The sequence below is a fragment of the Salvelinus namaycush genome, chromosome 39, assembly GCF_016432855.1.
Source record: "Salvelinus namaycush isolate Seneca chromosome 39, SaNama_1.0, whole genome shotgun sequence".
NCBI classification, from domain to species: Eukaryota; Metazoa; Chordata; class Actinopteri; order Salmoniformes; family Salmonidae; genus Salvelinus; species Salvelinus namaycush.
In genome coordinates this window covers 12,413,385-12,429,380 of record NC_052345.1, presented here as the reverse complement: position 1 = coordinate 12,429,380, position 15,996 = coordinate 12,413,385, and the positions used below count along the sequence as shown (strand labels likewise).

Sequence of the window (15,996 nt, the reverse complement as noted above, 5' to 3'; positions counted from 1 at the left end):
AGATTTTAATGCACTGTTGGAGATATTTCTGCACTGTTGGAAATATTACTGCACTGTTGGAGATATTACTGCACTGTTGGAGCTAGAAACATAAGCATTTTTCTGCACCTGCGATTACGTCTGCAAATCTGTGTACACGACCAATCAACTTTGATTGGATTATTCATCACGACTATCAAACAAATGTCCTAAAAATAATTTGTCAGGCTGGCATATCCCCCTGCCTCACTGCAATCTGGAGACACACACACGTGGAGAAATTGAATGATGGGAAAGACACAGAGAATAAATGGTCTTAATGCTACTTGGTAGTGCATGTTTTGTACCGCAGAGGACATACACTGCTGATATTCTCAATCAGTTTCGGTTTTAATTTCACAGCTCGCCAAGACCATAGATTGGATTTAGTGATCCATATGTGCTGATTTACTCAAGCAGATGTATAATATTCATATTTCTCTTGCAATATTGTTATAACCTCGCGTATTATTGCAGTGTAAACGGAAACCTTGTATTTCTGAGGAGTCTGCACTCTGCAGCCCCCGCTTCCAAACTTCTGCAATGAGTCAGAAACTCAAACTCTTCCATATAGGGCTATACATTACTCTGATCTTCTAGCATGGCCTCCTGGGTATTCAGTGTGTGTGCGTGCGTGCATGGGCAGTTGGATGGGATGCCCTATTTTACAGAGCTGGGGTGTAGGTTATGTTTTGCTGACTTGGTCCGTCCATAGCGTACTGCAGGTTTGCTCTCTCTCTTTATGTGGGTAGCGGACTAGTGGGGTAGCTATTAATTATTGCGTTTTGAGCTTCTGAGCAGTCGAGAGGGGAATGCGTTTGGGAAGATGGAGGCATTCCAAGAAGCTCGCTGGTCACACACACACATACTCACACATGCACATATACATACACACACACCTGAGCGCGCACACACATACACACCTACACCTTACCGAAGTCTCTGGGGAATCTCCAGTGATAGATTAGCTGACAGCAGCGGTGTGCTAAAGTGCCTGTGAATCTGGGCTTCGTCGTCTCTCTTTCTCTTCTTTACCACACGACACGCATATAAGACAGTCATATCTGTATGAAATATGCATTTAATGTACTGTGTAGCCTGCCTTTTTACATTCACTGTGTATTAATGGGAAAAAGGGGGGTGACACAATCACTTCTGTTCTTCCCATAGAAAATCAGAGAGAATGCTATTCAAGGTTATGATGAGCAGATGAGTATCTTTATGTGACTACAATATCCAGCTTTGCATTGATGAGGTTAAGAGCCCCCAAGTCAAATTATTTGGTTAATTCCATGCATATTAGAACACGTGTGTCTGCCAAGTTTGTTGATGCAGTACATTATTAGAGTATGGCGAATACCACACAAAAACTATGCAATTACCTTCAACAAGCAAAATGTAGCTAGTAATGCATACTTCAGTCAATATCGCACAATCAAAATTATATCAATTTATTTTCATGAATGAATGAAACATTTGCTCTATGGCATTACTGGCAGTGTTCATGACTTCTTCGGAGTTGTTTGGTGTGAGGACAGGTGTGTATTGGGACTGGGCAGGGTCAAGGTCAAAAGTTAAAAGTTTGTAGGGTAGGTGGGTCAAAGGTCATAGGGTCATGTTTTTTTGACCCTCTGTTCTCCTGGGATCCGGGAGGCACTCTAGGGAGAGGAGGGATGGGGGTACCTCCATCGGAGCACGGCCCCGTCGACACTGGTGCTCACCATGCTCCTGTTGTTGGAGGAGATCGTGACGCTGGTGATGCTGCCGCTGTGGCCGACGCCCACGTGGGTCACCTCGCCCTCCGAGTAGTCCCACACCTTCACCAGCTTCTCATCTCCACCTGAAGTGGGCCAGCAGAGACACATATACCATGTTAATTTCTACTGCAAAGCCTACAAACATTGATCCAACCACATGCTGGGTGAAGTCACGCTCAACCAAGTGCTCTTCACGATAGTCCCAAGCTATTGAGCGTCGATACAGGGATATTTAATGGACAGACCATGTGCTGTCATTGATTGATGGTAGTCAACAGTAGCCTAGTGTCACGGCTGTTATCAAGGACGGACCAAGGCACAGCGTGAGTTGGGTTCCACATATTTATTTTCAGTGAAACAAAACTAAACAATAAACATACAACGACCGTGAACAACGTGGTGCTGAATGCACTCACACAAAACAATATCCCACAAATGCAGGTGGGAACAGGGACACCTTATGTATGATCCCCAATTAGAGACAACGATAATCAGCTGCCTCTAATTGGGAACCATACTCAATCCCAAACATAGAAATAAATCGACTAGAACACCCCCTAGTCACGCCCTGACCTACAACACCATAGAGAACCAAGGGCTCTCTATGGTCAGGGTGTGACAGTACCCCCCCCCCCCCCCCCCCCCAAAGGTGTGGACTCCAGAGGTGTGGACTCCAGCTGCAAAACCTGAAACCAAATGGGGAGGGTAGGGTGGTTGACTAGTGGCGGTTCCAGTGCGGGTCGTAGCCCCCGCCCAGACCCCGGATCCGGCCTGAAGTGCCTGTCACCAGTCCGGTGCCACATGTGCCGGCTCCATGCACATGGCCTCCAGTGCGCCTCCCCAGGCCGGAGCCTTCCTCTGCGCCGGTGCCCAGTCCAGGCACGGCGTCCAGTCCCGCTCCAAGGCCGGAGCCTTCCTCTGCGCCGGTGCCCAGTCCAGGCACGGTGTCCAACCCAGCTCCATGGCCGGAGCCCTCCTCTGCGCCGATGTCCAGTCCAGTCCAGGCACGGCGTTCAGCCCGGCGCCATGGCCGGATCCGGGGTCTGGGCGGGGGCTACGACCCGCACCGGAGCCGCCACCGACACTAGTCACCCCCCTACCCTCCCCATTTGGTTTCAGGTTTTGCGGCCGGAGTCTGCACCTTTGGGGGGGTACTGTCACGCCCTGACCATAGAGAGCCCTTGGTTATCTATGGTGTTGTAGGTCAGGGCGTGACTAGGGGGTGTTCTAGTCGATTTATTTCTATGTTTGGGATTGAGTATGGTTCCCAATTAGAGGCAGCTGACTGTCGTTGTCTCTGATTGGGGATCATACTTAAGGTGTCCCTGTTCCCACTTGCATTTTGTGTACGTGCATGTAGCACCACGGATGTCACGTTTCGTTGTTTGTTTATTGTTTTATTTAAGTTTCACGAAATAAAAGATGTGGAACTCTAATCACGCTGCGCCTTGGTCCGTCCATTATAACAAACGTGACACCTAGTCCTAGATCTGTTGGAGCTGTGCCAACTCCTATGTCAATGTCACGCCAAAAAGTTGGCGAGATCACAAATCAACTCATGCTCTACCTCTTCAACTCAGCCAACAAAACCAATGTAAAGGGTACTGTACCAGTGACAAAGTGCTGTCCGTTCTGTGATATGTGCATGCCATTGATGGCTCCTGACAGGGAGCCCTCCAGTTCTCTGATGGCAGATCCGTCATACACCTCCCAGTAACCAATCTGGGAAAGAAGAAGGCCATTCAGGTATATGGAATATGAATGAGAGAGCTTGTACATATAAGACTTGTCAGATTAGTTTATTTGACATATTCTATGTTAAATTACAAGAAATTATGAAAATGACCATGCATCACAGTGTTTTAGTAAGTATGAACGCCACTCCTTGTATGTCTTCTGTTCGTTCATAGTATAGTAATTCTGCCTCACTGAATTATCTATCGTCATTATTCCACTATATGTAAATGAGGCCGGAGAGAGCCTATCAAGTTTCCGTGCACCCGCCACAGTTAAAACAACATGTTTGTGACTCTAAATGAGAGTTAATCGTCCCGAGGGTTTGCAGCTGTCAAAGACTTGCGCCTCTCAAAGGCTCAATTGTTATTTGAAGTTTATTTACAGCCGCACAGTAATGCCACAATCTCCCCACACACACAAGCGAGGTCCTTTCTTGTTATTTTTATGACAACGCTAATTACAACTACAAACTAACTGACGCATATGAGAGGACATTCAAATGCAGCATGTGAGTGCTTCTTCAGGTATCAAGGAAGAGGAGACTGGCAGCTTAACTGACGGGCAGCACATAACTCAACCATTTGTGATTTTAAGTATTGGAACTGGCCAAAACTGATTGTACCTGGAAATGAATGATTTCTTTATATGCACAACGGGCTTTATTAACTGAAAATCGAATCATCAACGAGTCAATGTTTAGGCTATAGAGTGAATATTACAATAACCAACGCAATCTCCTCACACAGAAGTGAGAAAATGTCTAGTATATCTGAATAAACCAGTTCAGAGGATTCATCAGAAAGGCGTCGGCCTATCAGAAAAAAACTCCAGTTGTATGCAATGAAACAAGTAATGTTACATGGGAGAGAGCTCAGAATAGCATTTATGAGAATAGCTTCTCGGACTGGATTTCATCTCTTAGTAAGACCACAAACATAATGCATTATGGGACTGAGGAAATGTAATCTCACAAAGACATATCAAATACAGTTTGCAGTAATGGGATTGAAGAGAAACAAATGGCAAAAAAACAACAAGGTATTTATAGTTTTAAAAATGAAAAACAGTGCTCAGAGCAAAGAGGCAGCCTAAGAGACACATTTTTGTGGGATGGTAAAAAATACTTTTGTACCTCAATATAATTCAAATTCAATGGAAAAGCTTACTGACTGGAAAACACATTTGTTAGACATTACTGAGAAATACACAACAGTCAGGACTGTTCTTCAGTATAATTCAAATGGAAAGGCTCAAGGTTCTTTACATGCATCATTCATTGTGAAAACATATGGTCAACATAATGACTGACAACCATCATTTATGCATACGTGATATTTTCAATATGATTGAAATTAAATGGAAAAATCCAAAGTTCTTTACGTGCATTCATTCACTTTATGAAATAACATTTTTGGTCAGCATAATGAAAGAAAGAAAAACCCCTCAATACCAGCAGCAACTAGCTTACATTATTTGAATCTTAATCAAATCACTGGCTATCATATGAGGTAAGATATGACAAAAAAGTGAGAGGGAGAAGAGTTAGCCCAGTAGCAGACACAACGCTCCCTCTCTCCAGTATTGCTTGTGTTGTGTCATATAGGGAATGGGTTCAAATCCAGTTTGATTCTCTAGTCACGACCTCTCTCCCCTCTCCTGGTGTCATGGAGGGCTTATTTGAGACCAGCACCTGTGTGAGAGTGGCCGAGTCACCCTCACCCATCTGTGTTCCCTCCCTTCTCCTGTAGAACCTGGCTGCCATCCACGGCAACATCCACCAGAAATTAATTACATCCAAGGCTAGCATGTGGCTACTATTAAAGGAGAGTTAGGTTGAAGCATTAAGTTGCTAAGAGAAGGACACATTGAATTGACTGGCTTGAATTGTGAGGATGACCACACAATTTCTTTTCATAATGAGCCAAATCTACTGGTTTTCTACCCAAAGTTGCAAAGGAAATGTATTTAATAAACACAAGAAACCAGCAAAATAGACAAAGGAGTGTGGCGGTATAGCAGGAACTATAGCAGCATCTAGTGGTCAAAATATGGTACTTTCACACTTCTTTATGGTAAATAATGCAAGTGACTTCAATGATTCATTTCTCTGAACATTTGGGAAAAAACATCACCAGATTCACAGGGAATACATTACAGTATTGAGAAGCAGTACTCCAAGCCACAGTTTCATTCTACTTGTCAAACAGAGAACTGATACTGTATACTGGTTGTTGGGGTGGGATTGGCATGGGGTGTGTGGGGCCCGTGGGTGGCTTTTTACTATTTTTTGGGATACCAAATTTTTCTCATTAGTAAGAAGAGGTTTGGTCCAAATCGGATGTTGGGTACTAAATTTATTGAATATTATCTGAATCCTATCAATTAAAATGGCCAATTTGGATGCAATCAATTAGCTTAATTTCTCAGATATAACATTGAATTTCAGCAAAGTAATGATTCAGGAATGCTAATCGTACCTGTTTCTAACTACAGAAACAATTTCAGAACAATCTGAGGGGGTGGGTGTCATGGCTTGCTGAAATGACATGGAACGACTCTTGCTTTAAAGGCACAGTGCAGTCAGTGTTTTATATATATTTACACACTATGAGGCTGGAATAATACTGTACAATTGTGAAAATGATAATAATGCCCTTTTAGTGTAAGAGCTGTTTGAAAAGACCGCTTGACATTTCTGCCTGTTTTGATGGGATGGCGTTTTGGCCAGGCGGTTTAAGTTAATAGACCAATAACAAAGATCATTTCAAACCTCTCTGCCAATAACAGCTAGTTTTCAGGTTACATATCCCTCCAATTAGGCTCATCCAATTAGGCCACTCACTCAGACCACTCCCAGACAGTCCTAACAAAATTATTGCTTGAGAAATTGCTCTTTGCTAAGAAGCAATTATTTATTATTTTTGACCATTTAAATTTAAAACATTCACAGTAAAGTGCTTGTTGTTACCCAGAAATGATTGATATTTCGATAAAAACGGTTGCATTGGAACTTTAAATACTAATTGCCTAGCAAGGTTAGCTTCAGCTATAGGTCCTACAATCATTACAATGCATTGAAAGCTACACCACTGTGCCAAATCGAGATTAAATGTCTAGTCTTTAGTGAAATCTTACGGTACAGTATGTGTTGTGTCATTTCAATACCAGTATGTTGAAAACATGAATACATGCTGTGCCAAGATGAGTCTATATTTTCACTCTGTTGTGTGTAGAGTGTTGTGTAATTCCACCTATATGTTGAGGCAATACATCACTGAGGACAGTAACCCACTTATGAAGGGCTGTACATCGATAAAGCCTTCTTAGCTACTGTGTGGGCTTCCATTTATCCCGATGCTACGCTCAGCCATGTATTTGACCATGCTAATCCATTTACACACACAGTACCTCTCGCCAACAAAATATAATCCCCCTCTTTTAATTGAACATCTCAAGGACATTAGTCAAACAAAGAAGTTATAGGATGTTCAAGAGCGCTCTCTTTTAAACGGAATACTTCAGAAGGTCTTTATTGTCCTATTAGTGCTGGACAATGGGAAGGCCACAGCAGCCTATATACCATGCCTCTGATAACTGACATGCCACAATAGCTAATAATAAATAACACAGGATCAATCCCAAGACACGGATGGCCCTACATCACAATCAGCCCAAACTGGAACCAACACCCAGGAGTGCTGGGTCATCATCACAAGAGGCTTCTGGCTGACCCCACCACAGAACCACCAGCAGCATTAGTCCGTTCTGTTGTCTCCGTCCATCCGACAGACTGGAGAGTGTGAAGCTGTCCCCAAAGACCCTCTACCACTGACTGAACTCTGAGCCAAGGAGCTGCTGCATCCAATCCCTCTCTTCCTGTCCCCCCCCCCCCCCCCCCCCCCTCTCTCTCTCTCTCTCTCTCTCTCTCTCTCTCTCTCTTTCTTTCTTTCTTGTGTGTGTGTGTGTGTGTGTGTGTGTGTGCGTATGTATCTGTGTGTGTTACTGTTTGCTCACCCCAGACAGAGCGCCTGTGTCCTGGAGCGAGCAGATGGTGTATCTGGCACACGGGCACTTGGATGGCATAGGCAGGCATCGCATCCGCAGGAAGGCGCGAGAGCCAGAGCACTTTCTTTCTAGTCTCTCTCTTTTTTCCTCTCCTCATTTTCTCAGTCTCTCTTTTTTCCTCTCCTCATTTTCTCAATCTCTCTTTTTTCAGTCTCAGCGCATTCACAGTCCTCGCTAATCAGTACAGTTTGTCCTCACCTCACAGCGTGGTGTTGAGCCAACAATACGGGCCTTATTAGTCTGTAGAGCTTGTGATGAATGGATATTAAGGTGCATATTGAAGAGGAGCTATTGTGAACCTCGACTCGCACCTTATGTTTTTATTATAGGTAATCAAGGCGTAAAGAGGTGTTACATACACCAGGCAGCATGACTGGTATATCGTGGCATATGACTGGTAAAAAAGGTTTGGAAACTTTTCAAAACACGACACAGCTGACGTGTGCATGTGTACAAGCTTGACATGGCCTTTCTACAGCACATCAATACTCGTCTCTCTAACAGAGCTCATCTCGAACATCTAACATCTGGAGATGAGATGAAGGCTAACAAGGATGCCTCAATACGGAGAACAGCCTTCTCTAACTTTCCATGACTGGTGACTGGGGACCATACGCTGCACAGGGAAATCATCAGCTAGCTACAGTGTGCTGCCAGTGAGTTGTGGCACCAAGAGGGACCTGAGTCTTTTCTAATTCCAAACCTTTCTGTCGGTGCCACTGGTGATGATCTGGTACTCCTCAGGGTGGTAACACACACTTCTGAACAGAGTGTTGGCCAGGACCATCTGATTCCTCACAAAACGCCTGCAGCGGGAGGAGGAGAGAGGGAGAGGAAGGGAGAGGGGAAGTTAGAGAAGCAGGGAGGGTACCAGGGAGATGAGACTTGAAATGAATGTTGAATACAGGAAACACATGAATGGAGGAGTGGTATTAATGGTAGTGGTAGTAATTATGTGTGTTGAAAGCCTCTCACAGTGGGAAGCCAATGCAATCAGACAGAGAGGGATAAAGGCTTGCTTGCTTGCACATCTACATGTGTTTATGGATTTGAGCATGCATACATCCATGCGTGTGTGTGTGTGTATAGTATGTGTGTGTACAGTGTGTACAGTGTGTGTGTGTGTGTCTGCACATCTACATGTGTTTATGGATTTGAGCATGCATACATCCATGCGTGTGTGTGTGTGTGTGTGTGTGTGTGTGTGTGTGTGTGTGTGTGTGTGTGTGTGTGTGTGTGTGTGTGTGTGTGTGTGTGTGTGTGTGTGTGTGTGTGTGTGTGTGTGTGTGTATACATGAGAATGTGCATTTGAACTCACACCAAGTCCCAGATGATGCAGGCCCCATCCGAGCTGGCGGTGACACACTCCTTGTCGTTGCTCTTGATCTTGATGCTGGTGACGGTGGCTTTGTGCTCCTTCATGGTCTCAATGAGCCGGTGACAGCCCAGCAGGATCTCCCACACACGCACCTACAACAGGCCAGAGACTGGCACTAGGACTCAATACAATGATGCTGTTGAGGAACACCACTAAAACATTGTTTTAAATATGTATGTAATAATACGTGTTTTTTGGGAGGTTTTTTTGTGAGAAGGATGGGGGAAAAGGAAGAGCTTCAAATATGTGTACAAATGTCACATTCAAGTGGTGGTTAATTAATACTGGTGGTTCTTAATCTATGCTCTCTATTTAAATATAGACTAAAAGGTGTCCTGTGCCATGCCGGGGTGACTTTTCATCTGACCTGTCCCTCTCCTCCTCCACTAATGATCCTCTTGCAGTCCCTGGTGCCAGCGATGGCAGTCACGCCCATGCTGTGGGCATTTTGGATGACCAGCATGGCTCTGCCAGTCTCTGGGGCAAACACACGGATCTTCCCATCGTTCCAGGCTGTAAAACAATTGGAACAAGAAAAATACATTAGATGTGACTAGTCGATACATGACATTCCTAAGTATTTCTATACTGAGATTGTGCCATAATGTGTTGTGAAGATAGCCTAGTAGCAGATCTATTTGTGCTATCATGCCAAACACTGTGGCCATTCGGCAGTCTTTGGCATGACAAGGAGTGGCAAGGAGTGGCAAGGAGTGGCATGATGGCCCAAACAGACTGGTATCCAGGCTACTGTGAAGATTGTGTGCTCAGTCCCTCCCTATTGTAGTACATTGGACGTGTGTCTTAACTGTAAATGGCTGGAATGAAAATGTACAGTAGAGGATCAAACCATTTATTATTATCATGACTCAATATTCAAGGCTCCAACAATGAGAAGGAATATCAGGCACATTCACACCCTCGCATTAAAAATACTGTCATTATCTTACAGGCTAGTGTGCTCCATAACTTAAGACAATGCCATACGCTGTGTCGATGACGTACCATCCCTCCCTAGTGTAGTGCTAGCCACATGTGGTTTTGATTCCCGTAGGGACCACATATACTGTGTGTGTGTGTCCGTGTGTGTCTATGCGTCTGTGTATGCTTGTGTGTGTGTGTGTGTGTGTGTGTGTGTGTGTGTGTGTGTGTCTGTGTGTACTGTATGTGCAAGTGTGTGTATGCGTGTGTGTGTTCATTTTTTGAATGACTACTATTGGTTCCTGCCTACCGCTGATGATGCTGTGTCCGTCGATCATGAAGTCCAGGGCGTTGCAGGTCATGTTGGGGACGGAGATCCGCAGCAGCTCCTTGGAGGTCTCAGCGTGCCACACTCTGATGTCATCCTGGGAACACGTGGCAAACAGCTCCGACGTGCCACTGGGAGAGATTCAGAAACATTGCTGGAATAAGTTTGTGGCCAGTCATTCTGCACTTTAGTCTATGGAACAGGAGTTACTTTGTACCAGAGACATAGGTTATAATACATGTTTATGCTTTAAACATGGTCATATCGCCCTCTGGTGGGAGTAAATGGGATATGACGGCAAAGCATGAAGGAGGACGAAAGCAATGTTGTTTTAGGCAGTCTCTCTTGACAGCATAGACTATGTTTGAGGTGGAGATAGGTAAAGACAGCTATATATTTGAGTTGACATATGGCAATCAGGTAGTAGTGATAATAGAATGTGTGCTATAAACCAACATTGTGGGGGGAAAGAGTGAATCACGTCCAGTATGTAATCTTGTCTCTAAATGGGTGCCTATATTTTGAAGGGTGTCACTCACAAAGGGAAGGCCACGTCTTTGACTGCACTGTTGTGACTGGTGGCGATCAGCTCCTCTTTGAAGTCTGTGTAGCCAAAACGGTAGATCTGAGCCGCCTCCGTTCCTGCAAAGAACTGGTGGCCCTCTCCTCTCACAGCGATGGACGTCACTCCCCCCTCCAGCTGAACCTTCCTATGAGGGTTAGATGATGAATGGCAGAATGCCGCATTGAGTACATTATGTATTTCTACACATAGCGTTATAAAGGCCAACTCCGTATTATAAAATGTATACAAAATCTCAGCCCCACCTCTTGGTTTGCCATCAAATCAAATCAAATCAAATGTATTTATAAAGCCCTTCTTACATCAGCTGATATCTCAAAGTGCTGTACAGAAACCCAGCCTAAAACCCCAAACAGCAAGCAATGCAGGTGTACAAGCACGGTGGCTAGGAAAAACTCCCTCGTAGCCATGAAGCTGACGGGCTGAAGAAATGTAACCACTCTAATGTATAGGCTAAGCTACAGTATGGATGCAATATGACAGTTTTAGATAGATGATATCAACCAGTGGTTCTCAACTGGTGGGTCGCGGCCCAAATTTGGGTCGTGGGAGGTTCTGAATGGGACGCAAAGAAATACTTGGCTCTGAATTGAAACTACTAATACCAGGTAGAAAGTGTGTATAAATTATAATCAACATACATTTCTTTATAATTTATTCTCCTAATTTCTTTATTGTATTGTTTTTATTTGATCACAGTATTTATATATAGAGTTATTAGCTGCGTTATTCAGCAGATTTGGTTAATTTTGTGGTCTCAAACAAGTGAGCTTGACCAACATTCTTCATCAAGAATATGAGCAAAATGGATTTATTGACAATGAAAAAGTTGTGAATGTTGTTCGCTTGTCTAATATACACTGAACAGATATACACAAATCTACACTGAACTGGAAGCCTGGGTCATCCCGCCAGACCTCAGGAATATGACATGACCGATACAATCTGTCAGTCAAAGTGCCCACCTTGCAATCGGCTTGATTCCCAGTCATGAGAAATCCATAGATTAGGGCATAATGAATTTATTTCAATTGATTGATTTCCTTATATGAACTGTGACTCAATAAAATTGTTGAAATTGTTGCATGTTGCGTTTATATTTTTGTTCAGTATATATTTTGAATTGTCACACATGCTCACTCTAATATACTGTATCTACCCCTGGATTGTTATTTCTTGATTTCTTGTTTTGATTATTTGTGTATTAGTATTGTATTTGAGAGACATTCTACTTCACTGTTGGAGCTAGTAACATAAGCGTTTCACTGCACCAGCAAATCTGTGTACGCAACCAATAAACTTTCATTTGATTTTGATTTGATATAGACAACTTGATTTTCTGTCAACCTGCAGTACTTACTTACTTAATGGTTTTGAAGTTAGGTCCCGAGCACAAAGTGAACATGCCATCCCCAGAGCCCACCAGGATGTCCCCAGACTTCAGCACCTTCAGTGTGTTGACACCCTGCACCAAAAAGCCAAGAGGGACAGCTGTACCAAAACTCAACTACAGTAGGATCTCAGAGATATGAACATGTGGAGGTCACTCAGGACACTGAATAAACCCACTTTGCTGAATTTCTGTTTTCGTGGCCCACAGCTGTTGAGGAGGCGGGTCTTCAGGTTGACCATCAGGATGTCACCACTGGTGGTTCCGCAGTAAAAGAAAAGGTCGTCGTCTGGGATCTGTGATGCAACGGGGTCATCTTAGAAATAAGCTTTCCGTCTCCACCTGTACTACTTTGAGAGGCTGCTTGATATGCCGGGAAATTCTTTATCTTTATTTTAATTCAGAGATCAATTGACCTCAGACGACAATTACCATGTGAATAAAATAACAGGAACCTGAATTTGTGTGTTTACAGATTTCCTCATTAATAAACCATAACAAGTATTGATGAATAGTTTACCTTTGCTTTGTCTCAAAACGTACTTTGAGTGGTTAAGAATGGGTCGTACAAAATCATTTTGGGGGGCATTTGGCACCATTGTGCAATTTACTCACTGGTTGAATTAATGTTGTTTACACATCATTTCAATGAAATTACGTTGAACCAACGTGGAATAGACGTTGAATTGACATCTGTGCCCAGTGGGTACTCAGTCAGTACCACTATTACTTTGAGCTGTGTCTGCTTTCTATGGTTTAGTTCACCTCAATGCATTTGACAATCCTCTTCAGCTGTCCTGTCTGGCATTCCGTAGGCCGGATCTTCCTATTTGGAAGGTCTAGCTCCCAAACACGCATCGTACCACTACAGGGAAACAACATATTACAAGTGTGTTAATTCGAAAGTACTAATAATAAACTGTATTTATTTAATAATTCTGCGTTGTGTTCAAGTCCAATAAAGATCCGTTCTGATTGACAAAGTAATACTCTATTCTAACAGCAACCCAGAGTCTCTGTAAGTCACTCACTTGCCGGCGGAGATGAAGATGGTGTCGCTGTGGTTGGTGTACTCGATGGTGAGGCAGTGGCCCGCACTGTGGGCAGAGGCCGGGCTCCCACAGATCGCTTCTTTGCTCTCAAGGTTCCACACCACAATGCTGAAAACACAAACCATTCACATTTACAGCCGTTCTGTAGTATAACCTACAAATTACTGTTGAAATTCTTCCAATGTGAAAGTAGTTTTTAAAGTGACACAATCATCCAAAGCCTGTTGGATCTAACCAATCGAAACATCTAATCAAAGGTCTGAGGACCATCTGATTAGTAGGATAAGGTGTGTTATAGCGGGACTGGAACAAAATGCTGCTACATTAAACTACCTCTTACCTTCCATCATCCTGTCCACCCAGGGAGACAAGGTACTTGTCATTGGGGGAGAAGGCAAGTCCCTCCACCTTCGCTTTGTGGAGCTGTAGTCTGGCGTGGATCGATCTCTTCTCATAATCCCAGATGATCAGATCAGCCTGGAACAACATAGATTAACTCTGTAATCTACTGCCATTCATTTGTTTCTTACGTTCAACATTCATCTGTAGCCTCTTCCTCTGTGCCTCCATCCAACTGTGTCTGTCTGTACGTCTGTCTGTCTGCCTCTCTGTCTGTCTGTCTCTCTCTGATATCAAGAGGCGAAACATGACTGCTCTCTTAATACTAGAAAGTTTCACTGTCTTTAGTTTACCTTGAAGCCCATGAAGGTGACCTGTCCAGAAGCGATGTAGCATCCGCTTTTGGACACAGTGACACAGGAGACGTTGTTGGTGTGTCCATGGAGGAACTCCTGTTTGCCATCTTTCAGGCTCTTCAAAATAACAGTGCAACCAAGAGGATAGATTAAGTGTTCTCTGTCTGGGTGCACTCTGAGGCCAGAAAATACATGTCCTGTCAAAAAAAAAAGTAAAAGCAAGTAAAGACATGCTTTAGACAAGAACTAAAGATCAGGATATGATTATGACTTAACCTACTCTTCTGAAGGATTCCGGAGAAACTCATCAAGGTAAACAAACATGATGGATAGATTAGAGTTTTGAAGGAAACTTCTGAATACTTTCCATAAACTGAACAGCACATGACAAATTATTTAGTTATCTTCAGACACATTGAAAAGATGACAAACCAGCTGAAAGCTCCACTAGCAACAAGCAACAGTAGTAGCTGGTACAGGTAGCTACCATAGCATGCCCTGATCCTAGCGACAACAGCCATATCACCCAGGGCAACAAATAACGTTAGCTAACGTTAGTATTACTTGTTACCAGATACCTTGGTTAGCTCAGCTGAATATGTTAGCTAGCTAGCTAAAAAGGCTGGCAGGATATTTTACATTACCATTGAACCCAATCACAGCCTCCAGCTCAAGCCGTGGAATATCTTGCGCATCTCCAGCCATGATTCAACACAATTGCACCTCTTTTTTATTTTGAAGGTGTTTACACCAAGTCTTCAAGCTTGTAAAATCTTATCGAGCTTCAGCTACCTTTCGCTCATTTGCCATCTCGACAAACAAACGTTGCCTAGCAACTTAACCATTTGTTTGGATCTGTTTCTATGGTGATGTAGTAGTTTTCTCATGCAATTTGGGTGCGTCTTTGGAGTGTGATTGGTCCATAGAGATCGGTTTTGTCTAGAAGGGTTATAGCTTTCGTCAAAATTGACTTTTCGTAGCAGGTTTAAGAAAACTTGCATAGCAGGTTAGGAGAATTAACGTAGCAGGCTAGGAAAAACGTTAAGGTAAGAGTTAGCTATAATGCAAAAAAAAAAAAAACTTTTGAAGTCAATTTGACAGAAGCTGTATTCCATCTAGACATGGCTAGAGATCCTATTAAATTAGAAACCCTCAAAGTTCCAGAATGGAGTGAAAATGGAAGCTATTGTGGTTAGGGAGAAATCCAAACCAGTCTGGAATGAATATGCAGTAAAGGCATAGGTGATGCACTTCCTTCTTTTACTTACGCAGGAAAACAAAAAGTAAGGCATATGATATATCAGAAATTATGTAATATAAGTATTGTCAACCTAAACTATTATCATATAATTATAAATACAGTTTATATGGACAGGTTTTATACAAATGTTCTGTATAAATAGCCTATAACATAAACGTAAATAGACCATAAATGTCTAAATTTGTATTTTATTCTAAAGTGTTATTATATGATACAATATCAGTACTTGTTGCAATTACAACTTGTCTAAGTCCTATCATCAACTGATTGTTTGAACGGAATGTTGGCATATTGGTGTAACGGGTGTCGTCGTCGGATGAAGAGTAGTCGGACCAAAGCGCAGCGTAGTAAGTGATCATGTTTTTTTTATTAGAACTGAACACTATAACAAAAATAACAAGAGAATAAATTAAACCGAAACAGTCCTGTAAGGTGCAAAACACTAACCAGAAAATAACTACCCACAAAAACCATGTGGGAAAAAGCTACCTAAGTATGGTTCTCAATCAGAGACAACGAAAGACAGCTGCCTCTGATTGAGAACCACACCTGGACAAACACAAAGAAATACAAAACATAGAAAATGAACATAGAATGCCCACCCAAATCACACCCTGACCAAACCAAAATAGAGACATAAAAAGCTCTCTACGGTCAGGGCATGACAATTGGCAGTTATTTAGAAACATTTATGGGATCACTCCTCTAAAAACTGTCTGGTTAGCTAACAAAAATACAGTGCAGATAATTTATAAATTCATTGTTTTACACTCTTATCAGAGCATTGGCAAACCATGGTTGACCAACTCCC

General features: G+C 42.9%; 1 protein-coding gene across 1 annotated transcript; it reads right to left on the bottom strand.

Moving 5' to 3' along the window:
* Positions 1-1,676: 1,676 nt before the first annotated feature.
* LOC120032687 (cilia- and flagella-associated protein 52-like) lies at positions 1,677-14,629 on the bottom strand. The gene is made up of 14 exons (XM_038978883.1): positions 14,569-14,629; positions 13,922-14,121; positions 13,570-13,706; positions 13,209-13,337; positions 12,943-13,042; positions 12,357-12,473; positions 12,152-12,252; positions 10,744-10,914; positions 10,187-10,335; positions 9,323-9,468; positions 8,896-9,047; positions 8,281-8,383; positions 3,386-3,497; positions 1,677-1,858 (listed from the first exon to the last, which is right to left on the bottom strand). Exons 1-14 carry the CDS (start codon positions 14,627-14,629, stop codon positions 1,677-1,679), a joined length of 1,860 nt encoding a protein of 619 aa, XP_038834811.1.
* Positions 14,630-15,996: the final 1,367 nt, after the last annotated feature.

Excerpts from the sequence above, each read along its gene's own strand:
- LOC120032687 (XM_038978883.1), bottom strand. The coding sequence starts at position 14,629 with ATGGCTGGAGATGCGCAAGATATTCCACGGCTTGAGCTGGAGGCTGTG. Across the intron at positions 9,469-10,186 it reads CGGACACAGCATCATCAGCG|CCTGGAACGATGGGAAGATC; the intron begins GTAGGCAGGAAC and ends ATTGTTTTACAG. Across the intron at positions 8,384-8,895 it reads TGCATCATCTGGGACTTGGT|GCGTTTTGTGAGGAATCAGA; the intron begins GTGAGTTCAAAT and ends CTCCCGCTGCAG.